Consider the following 25,373-nt stretch of genomic DNA (forward strand, 5'->3'; position numbering starts at 1 on the left):
ACTTAGGATTGAACAATTCATGTAACGCTAAATGACATAGTAAATGAAAACCCAACATGGCGCAGTTCGTGGGAACAGTTATTGGAACCAAGATGAACAAGACGGCAAAGATCTTGGTAACCAGACTGGCCTTGTATAACAAACTGAAAACTGTAAGTTGGTGGCTTCTTTTCCTTTTTCGTGAATTTTCACAAGGACAGTTTATATTTACTTTTTAGCTTGAACATAAATTTTAGCCGTATCAGTTATGCAGTCATTGATCCAGATCGGATCTTCGGTAACTTTTAAGTTAGTTGGTTTCCTTTGTTTTTTTACACATTTGTTAAGGATTTCGTTGGACACCATTATTAAATACAACTATAAATAGAAAGAAAGTGGAAATAAGTAACATGATGTGTCTAGTTTGGAGAACACACACACACACACACACATATATATATATATATATATAAACCTGTTAAAAACTAATTTTAAACGTATGATTGCAATGAAGAAGTAGATCAGTGGAAGAATTTCTAAAAAAGTAGGCTTTTATGGCTATTATTTACTTATATTACTTACGGCTTTATTGCCGATGTGCTGAAAGAGGATAGAATTTTACTTACCTGAAAGAAAGTCAACCCATCTTGTAGTAGAGTGACAGCTTTCTGAAGTAGCTAATGCCAATTATCCAAGTTTGACTGTCTCAGCAACATTAATTTTTTGTTCAATGCACTCTGACCAGTATTAATTGTTTGAAATCTGATTAAAAGGTACTCTGAGACCCAGGTTAACTGCTACAAAATGTGGATAAAATTAATGTCAGTGTTTCTTTGAAAATTGCTGCACAGAAAAGTTATTTTTATTGTTTTCATATTTTGTTTAACTTCAATTATCTTCATTTTTTGTTTTGTTTTGTTTTTGTTTTTTATTTTTCAAGTTTCTTATAGCCAAAATCTTAAGCAGGAAACAAAGTTGAAACTTTTAACCTGTTGATTTCATTTTTTCATTTTATTGTAGTTCTTCAATGAAAGAAAAGTGTACTTTGCCCATGATGAAAATAATGAGTGTGCAATAGGGGACCTTGTGGTCATCAAGGAATGTCAAAGATTGAGCAAGAAGAAATATTTTACTGTGACAGAGATAGTTGATAAAGTTCCAAGAGTGGTTGATCCTGAGACTGGAAAGATTGTTTTGCAAGATAATAGAGAATGAAACTGTTTTAGGTATAAATATTTTTTTACATGAATGGAAGATCACAATATGGAGTATGGCAATAACTTCTGAATGTGAAGATGGGCAATTGAAGTCACATTTTGTTCTGAAAACTTTGACTCATCTTTGTTCAATTGGCTAGCAGTAATATTGCAAGGTGTCAAAGAGGTTTACAAGTTCATTTTGAAGTCCATAATTTTCTGTTATTTCTCCCTGAAAAAGTGAGTTGTTTCTGCATTTGCAGCAAGAGGGGAAGTCCTTAGGTTATCTACATGTAACCTTTTCATGCTGCCCCTAAGATTTTCTTGATCCACAATATTGGCCCAGCTAGCATCACTTTTTGATTATTCCCAACTTTTCACTTCACTGGAAGAAACAAAAATTTGAAAAGTCATCAAATAAATAATTTAGAACAATAACACAATTCATTAAGAGAATTCTATTAATGAATTAACTACCTGAGTGCTTTAATGCTAATAACGCCTTTTACAACTTTATTTCCTCACACTTTACCTACAGAATTGTAAAAAAATGTATTAGTAGTTCATGAATTAAATCCTTGAATTAAAATCAACTGCTTTTATAAGGTTGTTAATGTTACTTTGCTCCAATTTTGCAACATAAGATACAGAGGGATGAAAAATATTTCTTTGTTTTCCTAACCTCTAGTCTCTCCTACCCACTGTCAGTTATCTCAAAGGCTTACAGAAGAATGATATTCTGAACACTAAGAGTGTATTTTTTTCTTCTTGGTTTAATAAACTCTTCCCTGAGAGTTTGAAAAATGGCATTTTCAAGCTCTTAAAAATGCACTGTACCATAATTTCCATAAGATGGCCATGGACCCAATCTCAAAGTGATTCGGTGCTGTAGTTTCTACCTTTTCCTCAAAGCGTGTCCAAGATTTCTTTAAGGATAAGTTGTCCTAGTAAGAGAAAAGCAAAGTAAGCAAACAATTTACTGTTGGGAAGTTTCACTTCTCGGTTAGGCTTTTAACACTTTTTTGAAATGTTAAACAAAGATTAGGAGCTCAATAGTCCTATTTTCTGCCGGCAATTTATCGGGTATACTAATCTACAGAAAAAAAAATTTAACTCACTAACGACCGAAGACTGCATATGTACACCCCTTCCCCACCCTAGTAAAAAATTAAAGCACAGCCGCGGGCGCACGGCTTTTTCCCGCCAGTTTTTAAGACAAGTTCACTCGATGTCATAGTAAACCTCGGAAATATTCCGTTTTGTCAACGGATTTCTTCGAAGAAAGGAACCTTTTTTCTAGGATCGAAACTGTCTTAAGGTCTCAATTTTTCTCTGTGTTAAACTGTAGTGGTATGACCAAGAAGCCTCGAGATGCCATTTGCAGGAAACCCTCTGCTTTAGATCAACTACTTCTGCGAATATGAGGCAATGTTTTGTTTACGTGGATACTTTGACTAGTTCGAAGAACACCTAGCCAAACAGCTTCAGCACACAGTTTCCCTTTGCTTTGGATATCGTTGAATACTGCGCGTCCTCCTTTCCTAGAACAACACGATTTCATTGTCATAATACATTGAAAGAGAGCTCAGCTTCGATTCAAGTCGTAAGATTGGTCAACTAGTGAAAATTTTGGGAAATGGCAGATTGGGTCCATTGCAATAGCTGCTATGTTCGACCTGGAGGAGGAAAATTATTTTCCCTCACGAACTGTGGGCACATATATTGTGCAGATTGCCTACAAGGTGAATTAAGTGGAAAACAATTGTACCTAGAGATCTAAGCTTTAATATAGCGTGAATTAAATTTATTGTTTACGCATTTTCATCGGTTTGCATCGTCTACAGCAAACCCTGATCAGTGCACAATATGCAGGAGGGCATGCAATTCAATCGTTTTATCATCGCAGGTAAGCTTAATCAAGCATTCAATAACAATTTGGTTTAAAGTTATTTCTAAAGTGGTACTAAAGGATATTAGCTGAAAACAGAAGATAGTTATGAAAACCCTGAGTGCTTATTTTTATTATAATTACTTTTTCTTTCACTTAAGATGAAACCTGAAGTTGAAATGTACTTTACCAATCCTATTGATTTATCCAAGAAATACTACACGCAGTTGTCTCAGGTAAAACATTCCCAAGCTGATAATGGAATAAAATACATTATTTCTCCCAGTTTTACGAAATCTATATTATGTAAGGGGAAAATAAAGATAGACAACTTTAGTTATTCAAAGCCTTTGCACAAGTTAAACCAACTCAAACAAGAGACTTCTTAAAATGGTAAAATGTTTTTATTTTTTATTTCTTCAGTATTTGTATCATATTGCCAATTTGAACAAAACCACTAGGGTACTATACTTTGATTTCAACGTGAAAAGGCCATGTATTGGTAGCTGTCAAACAAGGGAATGCCTTCCTCGAGTCTAAAAAGTAGAAGGCTACCCTTGAAAACTGGTGGAATTTTCTTGTCATTTTATACCAGGTGCTGGAATTTCAGAAAAGCCACAGAGAACGACTAGCAGCAAATATCGAGAAAAAGGTACGATCTATATGTACGTCCGTAGAAAAAAAGATGATTGATCCTTTTCCTCTGTATATGTTTTATAGCTGCGAGGATCCTGCGAGAGCGGCCAGTTTTCTGCCGTTTGACTCATGCCTCTTTTTACGAGCACGCGAAAGCTATTTGAAGCTCAACGTTCTATGTAGCTCTTGTGCAAATGTTTCAAATCATATTTGAGTGAGCTTGAGTGTGACAGCACGGAAGACATTTTGCAGGAAACACGAGACAGTGCGCAAACTGTCAAAATCGCACAATGCACGGAGGGCAGCTTGGCTAACCTAAGAGGCAGCTGAAGGAAAAATACCATCTTTTGCGCAGCTGAGGATTGTGATACAAAGGACACATTGGGATTTTTCATACTCGATTGGGATTGCACTACATTTGCTCTAGCATACCCGATTTTATCTTCAAGGTTTTAGCAGCGGAGAGGCTCCAGCGACACATGTCCAGACTACAGGAACTTGAACGGTATTTAAAGTTCTATATGTTCCAACTAAATAAATCTTTAACAGAGGTTGGAAATACTGCTTTTTAACCAGAGGTACGAATAAACTTTGCGGCGAATGCAAAAAAATTGACTTTTAAATGATGTTGAGGGGAGCTTGAATAGCATTCAAATATCAAAACTTATAAGCTCTGCTAATATGTTCATTTGAACAAAACTAAACAATTCTCTGACACAGTAACTAGGTTCCCAGCAGCTTAGGGGAATTATTGCGTTCATAGTTCTACAATGACCTTGAGAAGTTCTACCGAGCTGACTTTTCATTCAGATAGTCCAGTTCCAGTCTGTACCGAAGAGGACTGACTGTCGAGTTTGCCTTTCTTGTGTAGTACTAACGGTCTCTTTGTCTTGCATAGGGAAGTTGCTGTTCTTCAAGAGGAGAATGTCCACCTCAAGAGACTGCTTGCCAATAATTCTAGTAGACCTGGAACACCGCACAGTTATAGGAATTCACCAGGGACAACACCAAGAAGGGGTACATAACTGACCTGTATTTCCCATTTGAAATAAAAGCCTTTTTTTTTAATTTTTTTCGAAGGGGGGAAACAGCGTAAATAATCACTTATTGTTCGCCTTACAAAGATCTGTCTCTATTTACCTATTTTAATCACTGATACAGCTAGTTCATATTATTTTAACTGAACCACAAAGCATGTAGCTTCATGCGATTGAATTTCGTTTGAAGAGTTATACTTGAAGTTAATCCCCTCTTTTCTAATCGTATATAAAAGGCCATACACCATCCCCGACTTGCAGTCAGTACTCATCCTCACCTTACGGAAGGACCACACCTAACAGGTAAATTTGTTCTTTTTCTTTTTCTTCGCGTGTAACTTATTTGTGAGGGTTAATCTAATTGATCTACGAGCCAAACTAGCCTTTAGCTAGGTTATTCGGCGCGAAAGATGATCTTGTGCTCTTTTCTCTTTCTTTTATTCGATTTTTGAGCGTCAACCTCCAGCACGGCTTTTGGAGCTCAACTTGAGGGCATGTATAATGCCGCTGTTTTCTTATAATAAAGCAGGTAGATTCTTATCCGTGAGGCTCGCTAGAAATAATCTTTCTCTGCTGAGACATGGGGGTCATAGGGGCTTCGCAATCGATTGATTTAGGACAAAACGTTCCATAAAAAGTTGTATTTGCCCTCTGATCGTTGTTCTTGCCTCAAAAACGATGTCTCTGTGTAAGTTTCTTATGGCAAAAGTTTGAGGTCACGAGTTGTTATATGAAGGTATCACGTTTAAACTGCCTAATTTCTTGCAGTTCTCAAAAAGAAAACAAAGGGTCACATCATTGGCAGGTACGATGTATTTCAGTTATTGCTCCGTTTGAACTGCATTTCTATTCATTTCCTCTTTTTGTGAAATTTCAGAACCAGTTATCCCGCCCTGCCTCTGGGCCAACGAGACTGTCAGTGAGAACTCCACCTTGCAATGGGTTCATGGGTAAACGTTATTTCTTTTTTCAATTTTGTAGCTTCCTTTCCTGTCTAAAAGATCTTGTTCAAACCCTCTATGTTCCGCCAGTGATGTTAAAAGTTAAGCCAGGCTCTCTCAATGAAGCCAGATATACTTATGTTTTGATATGATTCAGGTTATTCTTTTCTTTTCTATTCAGAAAAATTAAACCAAAACATACCTTTAATTATACCATAAATTGTTATGCTATTTGCAGGTACTGTTCGAGGAACTCCATCCCCAAACAAGCAGGTTTTATCCCGTCCAGGATCCGCTGGAGGGACACCAGGAACTGTTTTAAGGTATCTCAAACTTACATCTATCTATTTTGAGCCAAGAGTTTACTTCATACTTACTACCGTATATTTGGACTGTCTGATTCAACATAGGAATGTAGTAGGCTTTCGAACCGTGACTTCAATCCTATAACTTTTCTTTCCCCTTGTGATTATTTTTCATGTCCACAGGAACAATCTTCAAGGAAGACACCTCATAAGGACAGCGAACACTCCTGGGAGTTATGAAGCGGCCACGCCATCAGGTCTAGGGGCAACCGGGGTTACTTGTTCCCCTATGGCGATGTCATCACCTATCTTAACAACAAGGTCACTAGAATCGTTTATAAGCGTAGTAATTTTGCAACATTTGGTTTCTTGCACTCATGGATGATGCGACGATCAAGGAATGAAATTCAAACGATTGAAAATGAGTAAAGTTTGCGAAGTAATAAAAAAGCACGCACCTATAGTTTCTACAACAAGAGAAACTATCAGAATACTTCAAAATACCAGATTTATGTAAAAAAGGATCTTTATGCAGAATACCTAAGGTTAACAATGTGATGACAAGGACTTGAAGAATCTCTGTGATTAACCCTTTTCGTGGCTATGAAAATTCCAGGATCACTATTAACCCTCAGCTTTTTTTATGGCTTATTTTCAAAATAACAAAGCTCACTGACATCGATCAAAACAGTTGGTCATGACTCCAATTTAGTGAGGCTTTCCCTAGAAGCTCTAATTAATGACTACGCAACTTGCTAAAAATTTAACCCTAAGCCTCATTGCACACTACATTCTTTAGAATCTTTGTCGTCCTCTTAACATGTACATATTCTTTTGATTTCAGTGGTGCGCTCCCTAACCCTTTCACTCCCGAGATCTCACGGGTAATTCTCCTGGCTGTCTGCCATATAATTCTAATGATGTTCTGAGGAATTACTACTGGAGAAAATGATAATCTGCTAATTAATATTTTTCTATTTTCTCGTCACTTGTCTGCTTGACATTGTAAGAAGAAATTCTGTCTTGGCCATCCATGAGAGTTAAAGGGTTAAAAGAGAAGCAGGGGGTGGGGTGGGTGGGTTGAATTGGTTATGCGGACGTTAACATACATACTGCATGTAAGGCCTATATGAATCTCTTAATTTTTTCTCTACCATTCAAATTGCTCTCACATGTATACGCTTTTTTACGTATTTCAGATCTACTACAACGAGCAATAATAGGATAAGCAACAGATCACAGTATACAACTCCCTCTTCGTCTCAAGCTTCATCACAAAGTAATATTTCGACTCAACAACCCGAGCGCTGCAGCCGTAAGTAGAATGTGACCCTCCGGTTAGTTTGCGTGAAAGTGCTACTGGATCTTTACAAAAAATTACCAGAGAATTTTAAATGATAATGACTTTTTTCAGCAGAAGAGGATGAAATTTCCACACCCCCAAGTCAACTGGACCCTTCAAGGCGACAAATACAGGTTTCGTTTGTGTGCCTTACCTTGACCTCTATTCTTCTTTGGAACTTGAATCAGTCATTTCGTTGTTTAAACTTTTTGTTTGTTTTGTTTTCTTTTCAACAGCTGAGATACCAGCCAAGATCAGAGATAATAAACAAACAACCTTTCCTGTAAGTGTTCATTCTTGAAAATGAATATTAGATAAGATGAGTAGGTATTGTCGGAGGGAAGATAATTAGATTAACCAATCACAAATTTGAGTCAATAACCGAAATATTTGGCATGGGACCGGGTTTTCACTAAAATGTTGTCATGCAACAGTAAAGCCATTCCAATCAAAACTTGTTTCCCAACCTTGGCACACCTTCAGTTTTTGAGGAAAATATTCAAAACTTATGTTTCCTTAACGAACTTTCGACGGGAATGGATTGCGGCTATAGTTTTTAATTCCGTCTGATAAACGATGCATGACTTATTACCAAAGGAAACATGCATTCGTTTCCCCCTAAAAAATGCTATCAGTCTAAACTTGTCCAACAATTACCGTTGCACGAAACCTTCATGGTCAAATGTAAAACAAAATAATAACTGAAGAAAATTACAACTCGAAAGTTGAGAGGAATACAATAAGCATTAACTCTTGAATAATTAACAATATTTAAGTCAATTAACGCCCTAACACCTCCCATGCGTTCATGTCTAAAGGAAACTTTCAATTTTATGCATCAGTTTTAACTCAGCACCTCTTATGGTGAAGTTTTATCGAAGGCAAATACAACTTTTTCTATGAATATACGTCAAGCCTACCTTTCACAGCTTGCTTGGTAAATGGCGTTTGGCTTGGATCAGTTTATTAATTTTTGCCACAAACACGCATGCATATAAAATTTTGAATTGCGTAACTGAGGCCTTTTACCAGCATTCTCTAATTTTTCATGCGCTGGTTGCACTGCAAAGAAGAAAACACACAAACACACTCCCACACACCTAAAATAAACAAAATATCTGGCTGTTTCCACTGTAGTGAATTTAATCTTCAGGACTAAAGTTCTCCTAGACAAGAAGTAGACATTACCTGTTTTGCTTGCGCCCAGCCTTTTCTTTAACGAATACACCTTACAGACGGAAAGCAAGTTCTTGAGATGCGAAAGTTGATGTGTAGGTGATTTAAAAAATTTAATACTTCTTTTCTCGATTTTTTGTCGTTCACTTGTTCATGTCTGGCAAAAGAGATACTTAATATTCGAGAGCACCTAAAGCATTTATTACTTTTTTCGCGTAGGAGGAATTAACTAGTATCACCTGCAATCCCTTTTTTCTGATTTTCACGATATATTATTTATTCCAACCTTACCTTCTACGGTTATGTAACAATACTCAGACTATTAGTGAACAATCACAGTTCTCTCAAAATTATGCGAACTCTGTCCATGGATTAAATACCTGATTAAGCCGAGCATAAAAGTCAAAAGCGAGAATCTTTGTTAATAATGTGCAAGTGAATTTACAAACACAAGTGAGAGATCACACAAAATCTGTCATCAGGATCTTAATTTCCCTTGTGTTTTACTGTCCCTTATTGCAGGTTTAGTAATATCTCAGCAAGCTCATTTTAAATCGGTCTAAAACTAGTAATTTTTTAATGAGAACGACCCAAACAGGATAAAGGCCTACTTCTGTTTTTGTTTTGATTTTTAGCTCTTCGTCTTTTCTGACTCCTCAAATATGTGGTCACTCAACTCATTTCTTACATACAACAGGGGATACCGATGGCGGAATCATTTCAATATCTAGTTATTTCCTGCTGCCTCAGCTGCGGTTCCTTGCAAATAGGGTATCATTTCATAAGCCGTATGAAACACTTAAACAGTTACTATTAACTCTTGAAAACTTCCTCGCTCTAATACGCTAAATAAATTATATTTCCTTTCACGGCAAAGGCGGCAATTTTACCATAGTCAGATGTTGGCTACACGTAACGAGAGAAAATAAACAACGCAGCTTGATACTGATCAGAATCTTTTTTATATACATACACCGACAAAAACGGGAGTAAAATTGATTCGTGCATTTACTTTCGCATCGCAAATGAAGTCAATAACAAGCCACCTTATCTGGTTGTTAATATTGAAAAGCAATAATAACTGGTTATGAGTCAAGAGTAATAAGCCCAATGGAATTATGCGCTGACATATGTCTATCAAACTCAGTAAAGATTCGCGGCTTAATAACGCTGATAAAATCCTAAAGTTCGCTGTCGATTTCATTCAGCTGCTGTACGCTTGGCCGAGCTGAATACTGCTATAGCGGGAAGATAAAATGAAAAACCTTTCAGTGAACCAAGGGGAAGGTTTCTTTTCAGAACCCCACTACATCACTTGGATCAAGGTTGTAGCTTACACCTTTATAATCGTGACCTCCTTGGTGGGCAATGGGCTCATTATGGCAATAGTGTACAAGAATTACAACCATCACATGAAGACACCGAACAACTTCTTCGTTGTGAATACGGCGGTTGCTGATATTTTGATCACTGTATCCAGTTCGACAGAAGCCGTCATCACACTGGCTGTGTCAAACTGGCTGATCCAGGGTACTGTAGGACATGCTTTGTGCAAGCTCAAGTCCGTCGTAATGGCGTTATCTGCCCTAGTTTCCACCCAAAGTTTGGCCACGATGGCGGTGGACCGCTTCATTGTCGTGTTCTTTCCACTGAGGAGAATCATTACACGCCCTGTGGCGTATGGAATAATCGCGATCATCTGGCTCACATCACTTGTTTTCACAGTACCGATGATATTCTTAGCGATCGTTCAAGATATTAAGGGCACTAGCATTTGTTACTTGACGTTTTGGTCGTCAAAATCAGTAGAGAGTTACTTCGTGGCCATATTCGTCTTGTTCACTTGCGTGCCTTTGGTGATCCAAGGCGTGCTGTACACTGCAGTAATGCTTAAGCTATGCCTGCGAGAGACACCGGGGAATGAGCTTCACATTCCGAATCATCACCACTACCACACGGAAAAGATGAACCGGAGAATTATTGGCATGCTCGTGGCAATAGTGGTTCTCTTTGCCGTTTGCTGGTTTCCTATCTGGATAGAAAGCATGATTTGTTTCCAAAACTTCTCCGACAGTTTTTGTCAGTCAACTCACATATACTTCATTGTGTGGTTTTTGGCTTACAGCAAAAGTGCAATCAACCCATGCATTTATTTCATTTTTAACGAGACTTTTCGCCACGGCGCTTCGACACTATGGGCGAAAATCATTCGTGGCCGTTCCCGGGGACGCTGCGGAATTGCCAGAAGACCCAATAGGGTAACAGCTTTGCAGAATCGAACCGCAGGAGATAACACTCATACTACAACTTGAGAAGTACGCACGTAAATACCTGAATGTGAATTTAAATCAGCACAGCTACAAAGTCTTCGGTTTGCCACCCACTCAACGAACTAAACAAAATGTTCCTACCGTTAATATTTAAGATTTATATCATATTCACATTTCCAAATTTATTGTTGTTAGAATAAGCCCAATATTAGTAGGTTTAATTGATTTGTAGCAGAATGACAGTTTGCGATATCCATTCGTCTATACCTGTCATTTAAGAACTGTAATAAAATTGTTAATTTGGTGTGTTACGTAACGTTTTATCTCTCTTTCAAATGACTTCCTCTGTTTTCTTCAAAATGTTCGATAAAATTAAGTTAGCACGCTACTTCTGCAAAACCAAATGAGGCTCCAGAAAAGGAAGAACTAATTTGAGTTGTCTTTTCTCAAGTTCAAAACGAAATACTAGCAGAATTTACTGATCGCTACCTGCGAAAGAGGCTTGTAGAGCTATTTTAATCGAAAATTTACTGCTTTGATTCTATTTCTTTATATTTGCTAAGGTGCTATTCCATCTTTTGAAACGACCTTGAATAATTAACTTCTCGGCCGCAATTTATCCAAACTGGCTTCCACGGCTTAAGGAGAGAGTTACTAACATTTTCACCAGCAACATTACTTGGTTCATCTCGTCCACGCTCTGACGAGATAAACTCTGGACTAATCATACGATTCTCTCTCCACAGGACCACACCTGTCTGCACGCCACGTTGAGATTATGTGTTGTAAAAAGCAAATTTTCTTTATCAAAACTGTATAAAAACAACCTATGTTTAGATGAGTTAAAAAAAAGTGCTAAAACTTCTAAAGGGAGTATGACAGAAGACTAACCTTTCAGTGTATAGATTGTTTAACCACATGACCAACTTAGAAATCGAGAGGAAAATTTGGAAAACCGCTCTTGAAAAGAGTTTTCTGATTTTTACTCATAATCTTCATGTAACAAAGCTCTCATCGACCCCGAGAAGACTGGTACAGTCTGAAATCTATAAAAAATTGGAAAAGCGACCTCAACAAAGTCCATATTTTTTAAAGTTTATTTAGTTAACTTAAATAATTTCTTGGCTTGTAACATTGATCCCGTACTATTGTCCAGTATCTTCGAGCCTGGTACACGAGGATCAGGATAGCCTATTCACCATGAGCTTGCGAATAATGAGAGCCGTGTTGCTAGGCAACTTAACGTACACGTATCTTTCTCATTAACAAGTATGCCAGCGTTTCAGTAACAGTCAAAAGCCCTTGCGCATGATGATACTTTTAACTGAAACTTCTCCATGTTTCGTTTACAGTACATACTTAAGCATTTGAAACTTTCTTGTTGTTTTCACGATGGAATCCTGTTCACGTCAGAGCTTTTGGAGTACTTTCGTTACAATTTCCAGACGATAACAAGTCAAATGTAAAGGATAAAATTAATCACTCCCTACTTTGAAAACGAGACTTGGAGGTGAATTGGCTATTCTGATGTAATTATACATCTATACATATAAAGGCTGTTGGTTTGTAGGATGCCAGAGTATTTTCAAAAGAACAAACGGCTCTTCTTGTACCCTCAAGCCTACTATTTTGAAATAAGAAATTCAACACTCATTTGGAGTAACAAAGGAACGTAATGCTCTTCTGCAAGTAACCATTACCGTGGGAATATACAAAACTTGGGTACTTAAAAAGTATTTACAAAATAACTTTCAGGAAAATGCGAGATAATCATGAATAAAATCAGTTGTGCTTCTATCTTATCGTCATTGCTGTGTATTTCCATGAAAAGGAGGTGGGCGCTGTTGCCGTCTGGCAGCGAGTCTTTTTCTCAAATCTCTCACCTCAGCCATGAGTTCCAGTTCACGTTTCTCAAAAGTTGCTCGCTGACGTTCAAGGGAAGGTTCTGTAACAGCATTAAAACAAGTCTAATTAAAATGTGATCGAATCAAGTTTGAACCTCGAGTTTAAAGATACATTTTAAAAAATTAATGATGCTTCAGAAGTAAACATTCTTAATTCACTGTAATGTTCAGACCACATGCCACGCAACAGACGAATTGTTTACTTCATGACCTCATTACTCAAGAAAATATTTTACTGTAACTGAAGAGCCACGTATTGTTTTTTTTCACATTTGCAAAGACTTCTTTTGGTCCAATTAAAAGGTTCTTTGAATGCTAAAAGTTTTACCTCGAGAAGTGATAGGTGTTCCGCTGGATTCTGACTCTGTCGTGGTGCTGCTCTCTGTGTTATTGGGCAGCATGGTACTTAACGGTTTTCTAGGGTGATCCGGGATTTGACGAATTTCCCTGAGCCGAGCTACGTTAAACAGAGTAAAAGAAGAAACAAATCATCCACTAATGTTTCAGCCTCCAGCATTAAAACAGAATTTCTTATTCAAAAGAAAAATGCACTCACAAAATGACTCCGAGTCGTCGGTAGTCGTAGTCTGATCTCGTGTCAGAGCACTCAGAAGATTCAAACGTCTTCTGTCCTCCTCGGCTGCCAAAGCTTTCTGTTGTCTCACTTCCGACTGTTTCACAGCCACAACGTCATTCTATAAAGATATGCAAAAAGGTAAAGAAAACCAAAATCAGGTTGGAACGTTTTCATCATATCCAACTTATTCTAGAGGCGGATGCAAAACAATGCATCCAGTAAGTATAATACCACTCCAAAATAAAAAAAATTAAGCGAAAATTTGTACCTCTTTATTCCTCAACTCATGTACAAGCGACTGAACTTCAGTCTCTCTTTCCTTATTCTCCAAAACATGCTGGGCAATCTAAAACAGTTATAGAAACAAACATTACTGCGATGATCATTCTCATCTCCACTATTAGTTTAAGTACCAACCCAGGTAGGGCAAGTTTTTGCATGAACAACTTGAAGAAATATTAAACTCTTCTTAAAAGGGTTATAAGACGGGTTGACCCTACATCGTTACAGGTTTCATGTAACCGCTTACATAAGTGCGACTTTTAAACAATCAATATTCGTAGTAATTCAGCCGCGGTTTGAAAGTAACCCAAGTTCGTACGAAGTGGTTCTAACCGTTAGATTAGCAGAATTAACCGTCATGTTGACCCCTCCTTCATCAGTTTAATTCTCGTTTTTTATCTCACCTTGACTTCATTCAGCTCTCGGTGAAGATCATCCATTCTAGTCCTCATATCTACTTCTTCTTCCATATTGACGGATGTGTGTTTCTGCTGGGCATTAGCCAATTCTTCTTGGGAAATCTTATGAGAAACCAAGCAGTTGCTTTAGATCTCTGAATCAATAATTGCATCAGTGAGAGCAGAGTGAAATGACCTGACTCTCACCCGGACGATCAGAATAATAGCGGAGCTCGCGTAGCCCCATAATTATACAAAATAGTAGTAACCCATCACGCCGAAAAAATTTGGATGTACGACCTTACGACCGTACAAGGTGCTACTTTTAACATGCGTGGTCAACTGTACCGCGGGCACGCCAACGCCACTGCTTTGTCCAGTAGTCCAGTGGTCAGTGCACTGGGCTCCGAGTCGGACGACTCGGTTTCTAGCCCTGGCTTGGGCAAGGCGTTGTGCCCTTGAGACGTGCGGGAAAAAAAAATGCGAGCTTCGCTTTTAGGCTTAGCTAAATCTATATATTAATCAAACTGTACAGGAAGCTACACCAGTCAACTCAGACGGTAGATTTTCTGTTGCATTACCCTTTGTGAATCAATGTCGACCTCCTGAACGGCATCCATTGTCCTCCTAAAAAGTTGCTCTTCCAATTCCTGCTGTTTTCGTTGGATCGCTTGCTCTGATCTCTGCTTAAAGGAATGCTGCAGCTCATCTCGGATCAAATCCTGTTTCATAAACAATAGAATTACGTTTAGTGAGCTTCAAATTTGTTCTCGTTCCAGGCGCCACCGAGCTTTATTCGAGGCTCACAATGGCAGGAGTCCGAGGAACGGTACTCAAAACAGTTTTCAATAGTAGTCCAGTGAAGGATGTACAGTCCAATTTGATGAAAAAGAGCCATTACAGGGCAAAAAATGTACCAACCTGTTGAAGCATTTCTTTTTGCGCTTGAAGCTCCAGTCCTTTTATCTCAGCATCTTCTACAGCGTGCCTGGTTTCTTGTTCTCTAAGCAATGCCTAAAACCGTCATAGGATGAAACAAGTATCGTTTAAACTTAACACAATTACTTACTCTTCTTAGGTAAATAGAATAATTAGTAAACAGACAAAAATAAACTGAGCTCGCAGGCATCTGTAAAGATGTCAGTAGGCCGTGGCCTAACATTTGATGACCTTGAGCGGTATTGCTGGTGTGCCTGTGGTTGTACTGACCTTACGTTCTATCTCGTCATCAAGTCTTTGTAGCTCCGCTTCTTTAAGTGTTTGCTGATGATGCATGAAACGTCTGCGAACAGCGTCCAGCAGTTGCAGCTCTCGTAGATGAATCTCTCGTTTCATTGCCTGCAACCTAGAAAAAACATCTGACAATAAACATTTACGGTTCGATATCTTTTTTCTCATTATTCCTTTCTATGCAGCATGCGGCATAGAGAAGAGTTGCAGTGTTCTGGTCGTTCATATTACAGAAACCTGTATAAGCTGTATAAGCTCTAGCAGAGTGGACCACTCAGCTCGTGTGCAAGACCTAACCTTCTCCTTTTTTTACCAACCTGCTTCTCTGATCGCTCAGTTTCTGTTCTTCCTGACCGATCATTCTTCTTCTTTGATTCTCAGCGTCAATCATGAGTTCTTGTTGTCGATAAAACGCTTCTTCTTCTTGTTTGCGCTGATCTGCTACCTCTTTCATCTCCTGGGCCAGTTGCCTGTCAAAAAAGGCTGCTAATGTCTAAAAGGGCTATGTCACGGTTTGTTCATCTAAAGCCAAAAATTTTCATTTTCGTCACTGATTTGAAATTCGTGACAACCCTCCTCATCCTTAATCATCTTTGCACCTTTTTTAAATCATTTTTTCCTCTTTGGTGTTTGTTTAACCTTGCAGACGATTTCACAACGGTTTTTTAAAACATATCTAGAGAAAACTTTATGTGATGGTAAGAGTGACTTCACCACAATACATACTTATTGAATACGGAATGGTCCGAGAGAATAAGAAAAGGACAAAATATCACTATACTCAAATTTTTCTCGAAGTTTTTTTCCTTTTTTGATCTTTTGATTTCTGGTTTGTCTTCAAGGGTTTCTGTCAATTAGAATTCGTCACTTTACGTCTACTTCTTTACTTCCTCAGTCTCTTTGAAAAACGACTTTGGACCATACCTCTGTCTCAAATACTCCAGTTCTTCCTGGCGTATACGTTCTCTTTCTTGGACCTTTCAGAAAAGAACCACAGATTACGAAACTGTTTCGTGCTAACAATTTGCATTCACTAGTCAAATGACCGTCTACTCAGAAAGAGAGAATTTCTACCAAGGTGGGTGGAGAAGGAAGGAACAGCGAGTGACCATCTCCCGCTCACACGTGATCACCAATGAGTAAGACGCTCCGTCAAATATCATTCAGAAAGTAACACCGTATGATTGATTGAAAAAGGAATGTACCTGATAATCCACAATAAACTTTGGATATTTGTTGAAGATCGGATATTGTCCTTTAGTCAGTGGCATGAATGGTTCCAGCATCCTCTGCGGGTTTGCTTCTGCTGGAGTGCCATCCTGCAGTCGGTAAGCTTCACGTATAACTGCACCAATGTCGACTGCATTCCGGTTATGAAAGAAGTACTGGTCAGAAGAAAAAAGTTTTATATTCGTTACCCTTCTGCACAGGAATACCTATGGAATATTACAATTTTTACTCTGTGAGAATTATTCTTTTGATACTTAAGCAACATACTAGAGTCTCTGTTCACTATGAGTCGATTTTGTTCATGGTAGTGAACATTGTGCCATCAACCAGTGTTTGATGAAGTATTTAAAGTTTTCAAAAAAGAGCGTTTCGTCTTCTTTCTTGCCGTTCCGATGCAGCTTAGGCAACAAAAGCTGAAGTTTGACACTTAGCTTGAGGCGAAAGATTTGTCTAAGTTTAATGACATTGGTTATGAGGCGCCCTTAAACACTTTCAATCCAAAGATCTGGAGGTTCTTTCCCAAATCTGACAAAATACATTTCTCGGTCAGCTGGTCTTCAGAATTTGGTGTTATATCGAGACTAATAATTTTCTTCTCTTGTTACTTGTCTACCTGACAGTGCATTAAACACTTAAGGAGAATTCAGTTTAATTCCAGGCCATCATCGAAGCCAAAAAGTCATGTCTAAAACACTTTCTTTTTAGTATTTTCAAACCATTTCAAACCTCAAAATCCTCTTTCCTTGTGCATTGTAACAGAGCTTTGCGTGAAACGATGACGTAAGCTACAACTACAAAGAGAAGGAACGACGGATGGTTGGAAAAAATGTTATCCCAAGCTCTCAACCACTCGTCCTTGGTTAGAACTTCAGATAAGAGCGTCTGTAGCAATGGCCAGGCGTACATCTGGAAGAGACGAAATCAATCAAAATAGTCAAGACAGTCGACACACAGTCGGTACTGGAAAGCAAAACAAAGCATATGTCACCTGTGATGTGACATTACAGTTGACAAAGTGTTCCATCAATCTTTTATCGTGATGAACAAGTATATTTTCCACCATCCCAAGGATATTCACAGGAGGGTTTGGAAAAAATTCGAACCAATGCTGGCACCAGTTTGCTGAAGAAAAAGGAAGAAAAATGATAAATTAAAAAAAAACATCGGAGAAGCTTGACCACATTTTATGCTGTGACGTAACAAGTTTGCTTCATTGTTAATGACCACGATTGTGCAAAAAGTCGCAAAAATTGGTTCCAAACGGAGATCACAGCCATCTCGGTCCGCAAAAGTTTGTAAATATCAAGTTATAGTTCAAGATCAAGCCCATTTTTTAACACTTAATTACTAAATCATTATCAATCAGTGGTTCGTTTAAATTAAATAAAAAAGAAACCCTACAAAACAATTTTAAAAGCAAACGGATGATCCGGTTGAGAGATTGAGTTTTCCTACACATGGCGTCATTTTCAGGAAACTACCCGTAACAGCTTCAAATTTCATCGCGTTACTTACTCAGGATCGTTGCTATCATCTCAAAGCAGATCAGCTGGTTATTTTGAAAGAGTTTAACGAAAGGAAAGGACAGCAGAGGCAGGTAGTCTACTTCACCAAATATGGCTGACCAGTGAGCTAAGGCCGACAGCGTCCTACAACGAAATTACAAAATAAGTGAAAGAAAGGTTTCTCTTGTCGTGTGATTTTGCAGTATCATAAGGGATGTAGCTTAAAAAAAGGTGATTAATTGTTTGAAAACTAAAAAAAAGGAAAAAAACAAAGAATTGAAATTCGCTGGAATCCTTGTCCTTAGATAATGCGGAAAAATCAATGCACGCCACGATACAGAAGTCACAATTGATGCCAAAATTGCTGCTCTTTTTCGTGTGGCATGTGTTGAGGGAAGAGGGCATGGTTTGTCTCAGTCTCTCCAAGATATCACAACCTTCGGAGGGACTACATCGAAATTGCCAATTGATACAAACCTCTGAAGGACTCTAAGTAGCTTTCTACTCTTGATAGGATATTCTTCATGGATTCTCACAAAAGCACTGTGAGTTCCCTTGTCCACCAAGCTGCTGTAAGCCGCATGGTTCTCAGGAAGGTTGAGAAGAGACCGCCAAATGAACATTCTAAGGAGACAAAAATACGGAAATGTTACATTTATATCTACAGAAAAGTGCTAAGTTTAGTTTCGTTTCAACTTCAAAAATTTTGTAAGAGGTTAGTCAGTGTAGAGTCTGATTGGCACATGTAAGTAAATTATAATCAGCCTCCACAAAAGGCGTCATTTTTTAACTTTTATGCCAGCCAGAGTAAGTACGAGGCGAGAGCAAGGAAATGAGCATAAAGAGGTAGTCAGGCGCGATAGGGGAGGGATACGCGCTCACCTCAATACGCAAAAATGGCGCCCATTCTGCGGGCTAAAGATCATAGCCGCAAACACTCTTGAACCTTTACGTTTTATGATCATAACATCACCAGTTTTTCTAGTACAAACCATGCGTTAGACATCTTATACATGCAAACAACACGACCGAGGGACCAATTTTAAATGGACAGAAAAGCCGAGAAGAATCGAAAACTTTGATCATTCCAACTTAAGTCCCAAGATTAACAAAACCTTGCAAATGGAATGACGAGATCCATTTTCTTTTCCAGTGGGGAATTCTGGTCTCTTTTATCATAGGTGAGCACTAAAGCTGCTGAAAATATGACATCTTTAACTGGAAAATCTGCTGTATGAGTCACCAATCTTCAAGCATAACATCCTACCTACTTGGCATTTTGAAAACTCACCTATATTTAGCAGGATATTCGCCATAGCCTTGAAGAATCGACTTGAGCCTTGCTTGATTGAGTCCCTCTGGAAGCTCCGTCTATTGCAAGATTTACGCACAATTGTGAAAAGCAATCAATGTTTGATACACAAATTGACCACCAGTCTAGCAATATGTTCACGAACATCTACATTTACAACAATGGAGGCCACTATTAGAATTCAGAAAAACAGTTGTACCTCAAGTCCCGAGTCTACATTCGTCCAAGTTGCAGAAGCCTCAGTTTTTTGACGCTGTGATTTTACAGGTGATCTAGTCCGGCTCCTTTTTGGTGTTCCACCAACTTTAGTCATGGCACTGCCTAATGACTGATTGGATTTCGCGCTCTGCCGTGAATGTGATCTCTCTTCCCACACGGTTTTAACCAATGGTGGGGGCGGCTGTTAAACGAAAAATGACTGAGAATGCAATCATTCGAAAAACATGTACACATAGGATGCTAAACCTCCAATTTACAGGGTAGTCTCAAGCACTACACAGTAATATCAGTGTTAAAAGTGCCTTGTGTACACAAAACTACACATGTGCAGGACCGACATTATTTTAGTCAGGATTTAATTTTACGGGCCTAGTGGCCTTAACTGCTCCTGTAGCATGAAGTGATAAGCAGAGATATAATTCCCTCTGGATGAGATACCTGCCTATTTTAAGCTTTCCTTAGCCAGAAATTCATCAAGTCTCATTAAAAGTTTACTGTTAGCGTTTTTATAAATAAAATTTCATAACGGAGACAAAATCAGAGAGAGTGGAGTGGCTTGCTAGAGACCACAACAGAATGACCCATGGCAAAGCTTTGGTACACCACATACATTGATCGATGATATGGAAATTAACTATGATTTTTATTTTCTTTGAAAATACCTTGGAAAACTGCTGTGATAGTGCTGGAACACTATAAATATTGATGTTACCATTGTCCATTACAGCTGCGACATATCGGCCATTTGAACTGATACTGAAGTTGTTAATAATCTGTTAGCAATGGAAAAGAAAAGACGTCATGAGTTATCTTGTAACCAGAAACATCATTAACTTACAGGAGATTACAAACCTCCAGGCCCTCTCAACAACCAGATGGGATCACAAACAGTAAAGTATGCAAACAGCACACTGATGATAAACATTGTTGCCAATTGGTTTGATTTTATTCGCTTAGTTTGAAAAATAATTTAATTCTCTTTAGCATTTACATCAAACACTATTTTTTTTAACTCAAAGTAGATACATGTTGATAAGGTTTGATTCAGTTAGACAGCTTCATGACAGATACATCACACAATGAAAGGTGGAAGTAATCCACACCAATCTAGATATTTTTCTTGTGTCTGTTTGAGATACCTCTTGCTTTGGGAGTCCAGGTAATGATGCAGTTTTATCAATTTTCCTTTGATATTGTAGAATGGCCATGTCAGTTTACATAATCATGTTCAGTCACCAAATACAAGAAAATGAAGTGGACTGAACTGGGCCATAACCACTGTGAGCATTTTATGAATCTTTCCTATTACCTCATCAGCACCTCCAATCTCAAAAAGCTGTTTACAGCCATGGATGTCAATAAAGCGCAGAACACCATCTTGGGACAGGACACCAAGTGTCTAGGAAATGAGCAGAAACACTATTCAAGGATATCTAATATAGAAAAGTTTTTAAGAGGGTGTTAATTAGTAAACTCAAGTTTAATGTTCAAGGGAATGGCTTATGAAAATAACTGTAACATGTATGAGCAATATTGAGACATAATCTGTTAATTTGAATTTCCCAAGCTAGCATTTCCTATAATTTTAAAAACGTCAAATGTTTTTTTCATTTAATTGTAACAGTTATGATTAATAAAAATCTACTAACATTCACTCACAAATGCTGTAACCCAATTATCTAAGTTACTTGCCCCTATTCCATAATTAGATAGCAAGTTAATGAGTAGTAGTTAAAAAAAGACTTAAAAAATGACCCTGTTCAATTGCTGACTACTTCTAAACAAATGGAAGATTTAAACAAAAAAGTAAGATTTTTCACCCTCAATAGTTTATTTGGGCTTTGCCTTCATCAGCCATCATGAGACAGAAATCTTGAGCTCATAATCCACTTAATTTTGTAATAATTAAACCATGCCATTATTAGTCAATTAATGATTACTTAAAGGAGTTGCTGATTCAGTGATGACCTCTAACTTGTCTACAACCACAAAAGATAACACTCATCACCAAATTCTAAAGGGCATCTTATTCAATTCCATAGTTGATTGACTTTAATGGAAACTAAGAACAACAAAAAAAATTGATGGATTGACACCTGACTGCTGCCTCCATCAAAGCTGTTACTAATGAATTCCAGTTGTCTGACAAGGCGAACTCTCGCTGGAAGCTGAATGACATGGAGAAGACGTTTGTTCTCCAGACTCCACACATGAAGAAACCGAGACCTGAAAAAAATTAAAATTGAAAAAAGAAAAGGAAACAAAAGTATATTTCGTATAATTAAGGTTATCGCCATTGGTTTAAGAAAAAATGTGTGGCAATACCACTGTTAATTCACGGCCACAGATTCTGTACTAGATTTGAAGAGAAGACTGGGGGAAAGTAACATCACAAACGCAAAAAAAAAATCAAAACTAGTTTTCATTCAAATTAAGTTAGTTGTAACACATGTACAGAATCAATCAGTTACAGGAATATTTTTTGGGGCCTAAATTTGGTATTTTTTATAGTGATAAATTTAAAGTCATAACTACATCTTTGAGGAAGACTTTGAATGTGGACCCACCTTCCTCCTGCAACAAGTAATCTGCCATCCCTTGGCGTGGCTAATGTTTTGTAATGGGGCTGTTTTGTGTCTTCAGGGGGAACAGGAAGCTGGAATTTACACTTGAGTGTTTCTGAATCCCATACAAATAAACTGTCATCTTTGAAACATGTCACCATGGTATTGCTCAATGGCAGGAACAAAACCTGAATGATATTTGAAAACATTTTAAGACTAGCAGATTAGAATCAAAATTAATCTTGCTTTAGACTAACAACCAAATTCTCACCAAGTTAATCAATTCCACAACATACATGTAGCTGATGAATAGTGAATCAATTTAATACTTGTCTAAAATGGAATAAAAGATTTGAACAGTGACATGTACATGTACGTGTCTATTACAACATGTCACATGTAAAGAATATTTTACCTTAAATGCCAGTGACTCATTTACTTTTGCTACCAACTAGAGGTAAGTGTGTCAACCTTATTAGTTCATTTGTTAATTAAAGTGAGCATGAAATGGGAGAGGTCATGGCATAAAATAAATGTCTGACTGACATATCAAAAAACTACCAAAACATTTTTAAACACTTTTTAATATAGATGTAAGCAAAATGTTCTATAAATCCTTGCCTATTGGTCAACAAGCTAACTAGTCATCTATTTGTTCCCTTCCATCATCATTTCACCACTATTGTACAATAATTTTCAAACAGGAAGGTGATGAGAGGAGAAAAAAAAAACTATGGGGATAGTGTTTGATCAACCTCCAAATTCTTAGATCTAAAGTTATGAGCAATGGATGACAAAAAGTGAATAGAATCACTATTTAGATCTTGGAAGTGAAAGGGTCAAAACATGAACATTTCTTAGGATTTCTGTTTGCACCACTTAATATTAATTCAAACCTGCTGAATTCCAACAGTTTGAGCTCCATTTAAAGTCCTTTTACGGGAAAATGTGTCTAAGTCCCACAACTGAGCAACAGAGTTGGATGAAGTGACTGCATAGCGGCCTGATGCATGAACTGATATACTTTGGATTGCTGAGTCCTGGCCTTTCATCCAGCTAACTAACTCATGGGTTTCTGAAATGAAATCATCAACGTTCAAGCCACATAATCATTAAGATTTGTCTCAAAAAAAGAACTGAATCCTTCACAGATGAAAAATTAACCGTTTACACCCTAACATCAGTATGCATATTCTCCCTACTGTTCTCTAGTATACATTTACTAAGTTGCTTACAAGGAAAATTTGTTCAACAACCAAGAGCTTCTTTAGCTGGTGATCATTTCCTTCATTCTCATAACCTCAATGTACAATTAAAGGGTGATATTGTAAGGGGAAATTAGATGTTGGTCACTTATAGGGGAGAAAGGGTTTAAGAAGAGCTAATCTGGGTATTTATTATAGGCATGAGAGATCAAAGAGACTTCTGGCTTGCACACTGATATCTTTGGCTGACTTTTGATAGTGGAAGGTCTAAATTTTCTCATACAGAACTTGAACCACTATATAGAATATTCTTTTGTTATGCTGAAGCTCTAATCCATGGCTATCAATCAGTCAGACTAAAGGAAATAATTCATTATTACTTAAATTAATTTCTTCTTTGGGTATGATCTTTAACCCTTTAACTCCCAAGATCTCTCTATTAATCATCCTTATAGTCTGCCATACATTTCTTACTATGTAAGTACAGATATTTTTTTTTCCCATCACTTGTCTGGTTGATATTGTATTGATATTGAAAGGAGAAATTTTGTCTTTGTCACTTATGAGAGTTAAAGGGTTAAAGAAAGGGGGAGCAATGATATTCATTCTCCCCTGTTACATGTTCTTAGAGCAGCCTCCTTAAAGAGACAAACAAAAAAAAAAGACTATACAGAAAAGCCATGAGATCAAATGCACCTGTATCATAACATCTCAGCGAATTGTCAGCAAGAGCCACCAACACTTCATTTTTTCTCCTCAAACAAAAGGAAAGAGCTGTGCATGGAGTTCCTGTTTTGTGGATTAATGAAAACCTGGAGAATATAGAGATAATGGAATTGTCGAGGAGCTTACGAAAACCAAGAAATACCACAACATGTTCCAAAGGGTAATGATGGCACATTTTGTTTACTAGCTATCGAGGTATACAGGAATACTTTGCTGTTGAAGTGTATTTTACATCCTAGAAGCACATGACAGGGTAGCAGAAAGGTATAAGAAAATTAAAGTTAGTATATTACGATGTTACTCCTGAGAAAGGGGAGAGAAAAAGGAGCACAGGATTTGAACAAAACATTTTTTTGTCTTTGCTTGACTTTGCAGGATTTCTCGGGGATGTGGTGTTCTCTCTAATATGAAAGGGTTGCCATTCCTCATGTTTCAAGTTTAGTTTAGAATTCAAGGAGAAGGATCTTCCCCCAAAACTGTTGTTGCGTTAGCCCCCCCCCCCCCCCCCCCCCCTCCTCTCTTTCTCCAACATTCCCCGGGTTTGCAAGGACAGCTGTACAACGTTTTATAATGTAGGCACCTGCACAGGATACGACAAAAATTATAGGATCCCGTACTTCTACAAATTGAGATATAAGCTGGCTACTTTTCAAGCGCTTCTTTTCAGTCCTTAGGGTGATTAGGAGAAAATTAACACAACTGATATCGGGCACAGTTATAAGTGTAGACGGCCTGATGAATCATTAAACGCACCTATTTTTGATTAAATCAAAGACAAAAATATTTCCCTGGTGGTCCCCAGCTGCAAAGGCTTCACCAGTTGAACTGAACGCCGTTCGAAGGAATCGGATATTTCTTCCTTGTAACGAGAAAGCACTTGTTGTGGAATGACTGATGCAGACTACCAAACTGTGAGGGATCGAAACAGCAGTCAAAATAGACACTATTTGCAAATTGTGATTCCAGTGCAATAAACATCACATCAAGAATATCTCACCCCTCTTCCGGAGAAGGAGATGGTTTTCGCTGCCATATCTTTCCTTCCTCTTTCTTGTAAACGTCTAAAGTTTGCATGACGTCTTTGTTTTTCTCAAGAAAAACAACGAGCTCGTAAATTCGTTTCTCCCGCCATTTTGAATCTGCCTCTTGCTTGGTAACCAGGCTTTACAGCACTCGCACATGAAGCTTGTTCCCAGGCCTTTTTGATGCGGCACAACTGATCAAACTTTTGTCAAACAGTTCTTGCTCTGCCTCCACGGTTTCTAGAAATCACTTTCCCTTGGTCAATTTTCCTCTCTTGCTTCTTACTTTTTTCTTCGCTAAAACGACTAACCAACTTTCCCAAGAGGGAAGTTGAAGGGAGAACTAAACATTTTAAAGGGAAATCCTCTTAAAAATCAAGCCATAAAGTGAACATCGCATTAAAATCTAGTGCACGAGCGTAAATAGAA

The 25,373-nt window shown here is 37.9% G+C and overlaps 4 protein-coding genes across 5 annotated transcripts; 3 read left to right on the top strand and 1 right to left on the bottom strand.

The window, feature by feature from the left end:
* The first annotated feature begins 14 nt into the window (after positions 1–14).
* On the top strand, positions 15–1,766 carry LOC131783920 (small ribosomal subunit protein uS17m). Its single transcript, XM_059100698.2, has 2 exons — positions 15–152; positions 1,000–1,766. The coding sequence occupies exons 1-2, from the start codon at positions 57–59 to the stop codon at positions 1,192–1,194; spliced, it is 291 nt and encodes a 96-aa protein (XP_058956681.1). The 5' UTR covers positions 15–56; the 3' UTR covers positions 1,195–1,766.
* Positions 1,767–2,425: 659 nt separating this feature from the next.
* On the top strand, positions 2,426–11,639 carry LOC131783933 (RING finger protein 212B-like). Of its 2 annotated transcripts, XM_066164167.1 has the most exons (15): positions 2,426–2,917; positions 3,020–3,081; positions 3,225–3,299; positions 3,659–3,715; positions 4,149–4,204; positions 4,598–4,716; positions 4,973–5,039; positions 5,505–5,541; positions 5,614–5,686; positions 5,916–6,000; positions 6,166–6,303; positions 7,182–7,297; positions 7,400–7,458; positions 7,561–7,607; positions 11,517–11,639. In XM_066164167.1, the coding sequence occupies exons 1-15, from the start codon at positions 2,812–2,814 to the stop codon at positions 11,542–11,544; spliced, it is 1,125 nt and encodes a 374-aa protein (XP_066020264.1). In that variant the 5' UTR covers positions 2,426–2,811; the 3' UTR covers positions 11,545–11,639. The 2 variants fall into 2 exon arrangements, with proteins under 2 accessions (XP_066020264.1, XP_066020263.1); XM_066164166.1 differs by having other exon boundaries at positions 7,400–7,607.
* LOC131783934 (substance-K receptor-like) lies at positions 9,631–11,174 on the top strand. The gene has a single exon (XM_059100711.2). It carries the CDS (start codon positions 9,757–9,759, stop codon positions 10,810–10,812), a length of 1,056 nt encoding a protein of 351 aa, XP_058956694.2. The 5' UTR covers positions 9,631–9,756; the 3' UTR covers positions 10,813–11,174.
* LOC131783908 (TBC1 domain family member 31) lies at positions 11,139–25,059 on the bottom strand. Its single transcript, XM_059100683.2, has 25 exons — positions 24,920–25,059; positions 24,676–24,831; positions 23,893–24,008; positions 22,888–23,066; positions 21,995–22,179; positions 21,524–21,653; positions 20,737–20,826; positions 20,090–20,200; positions 19,408–19,608; positions 19,188–19,267; positions 18,374–18,520; positions 17,907–18,040; positions 17,380–17,513; positions 17,118–17,297; positions 16,367–16,546; positions 16,086–16,138; positions 15,479–15,631; positions 15,141–15,276; positions 14,853–14,945; positions 14,513–14,653; positions 13,938–14,054; positions 13,520–13,597; positions 13,231–13,369; positions 13,003–13,131; positions 11,139–12,715 (listed from the first exon to the last, which is right to left on the bottom strand). Exons 1-25 carry the CDS (start codon positions 24,994–24,996, stop codon positions 12,576–12,578), a joined length of 3,279 nt encoding a protein of 1,092 aa, XP_058956666.1. The 5' UTR covers positions 24,997–25,059; the 3' UTR covers positions 11,139–12,575.
* Positions 25,060–25,373: the final 314 nt, after the last annotated feature.

Source organism: Pocillopora verrucosa, chromosome 3 (assembly GCF_036669915.1).
Source record: "Pocillopora verrucosa isolate sample1 chromosome 3, ASM3666991v2, whole genome shotgun sequence".
Classification (NCBI taxonomy): Eukaryota; Metazoa; Cnidaria; class Anthozoa; order Scleractinia; family Pocilloporidae; genus Pocillopora; species Pocillopora verrucosa.

What these genes read in the sequence shown, in the direction of transcription:
- LOC131783920 (XM_059100698.2), top strand. Translation starts at nt 57, where the DNA reads ATGGCGCAGTTCGTGGGAACAGTTATTGGAACCAAGATGAACAAGACG. An exon ending in TGTATAACAAACTGAAAACT is followed by an intron (nt 153 to 999) that starts GTAAGTTGGTGG and finishes ATTTTATTGTAG; the next exon opens with TTCTTCAATGAAAGAAAAGT.
- LOC131783933 (XM_066164166.1), top strand. Translation starts at nt 2,812, where the DNA reads ATGGCAGATTGGGTCCATTGCAATAGCTGCTATGTTCGACCTGGAGGA. An exon ending in TTGTGCAGATTGCCTACAAG is followed by an intron (nt 2,918 to 3,019) that starts GTGAATTAAGTG and finishes CATCGTCTACAG; the next exon opens with CAAACCCTGATCAGTGCACA. An exon ending in ACTACACGCAGTTGTCTCAG is followed by an intron (nt 3,300 to 3,658) that starts GTAAAACATTCC and finishes ATTTTATACCAG; the next exon opens with GTGCTGGAATTTCAGAAAAG.
- LOC131783934 (XM_059100711.2), top strand. Translation starts at nt 9,757, where the DNA reads ATGAAAAACCTTTCAGTGAACCAAGGGGAAGGTTTCTTTTCAGAACCC.
- LOC131783908 (XM_059100683.2), bottom strand. Translation starts at nt 24,996, where the DNA reads ATGCAAACTTTAGACGTTTACAAGAAAGAGGAAGGAAAGATATGGCAG. An exon ending in TTGATGGAGGCAGCAGTCAG is followed by an intron (nt 20,827 to 21,523) that starts GTGTCAATCCAT and finishes CTCATTTCCTAG; the next exon opens with ACACTTGGTGTCCTGTCCCA. An exon ending in CGACGACTCGGAGTCATTTT is followed by an intron (nt 13,132 to 13,230) that starts GTGAGTGCATTT and finishes TGTTTAACGTAG; the next exon opens with CTCGGCTCAGGGAAATTCGT.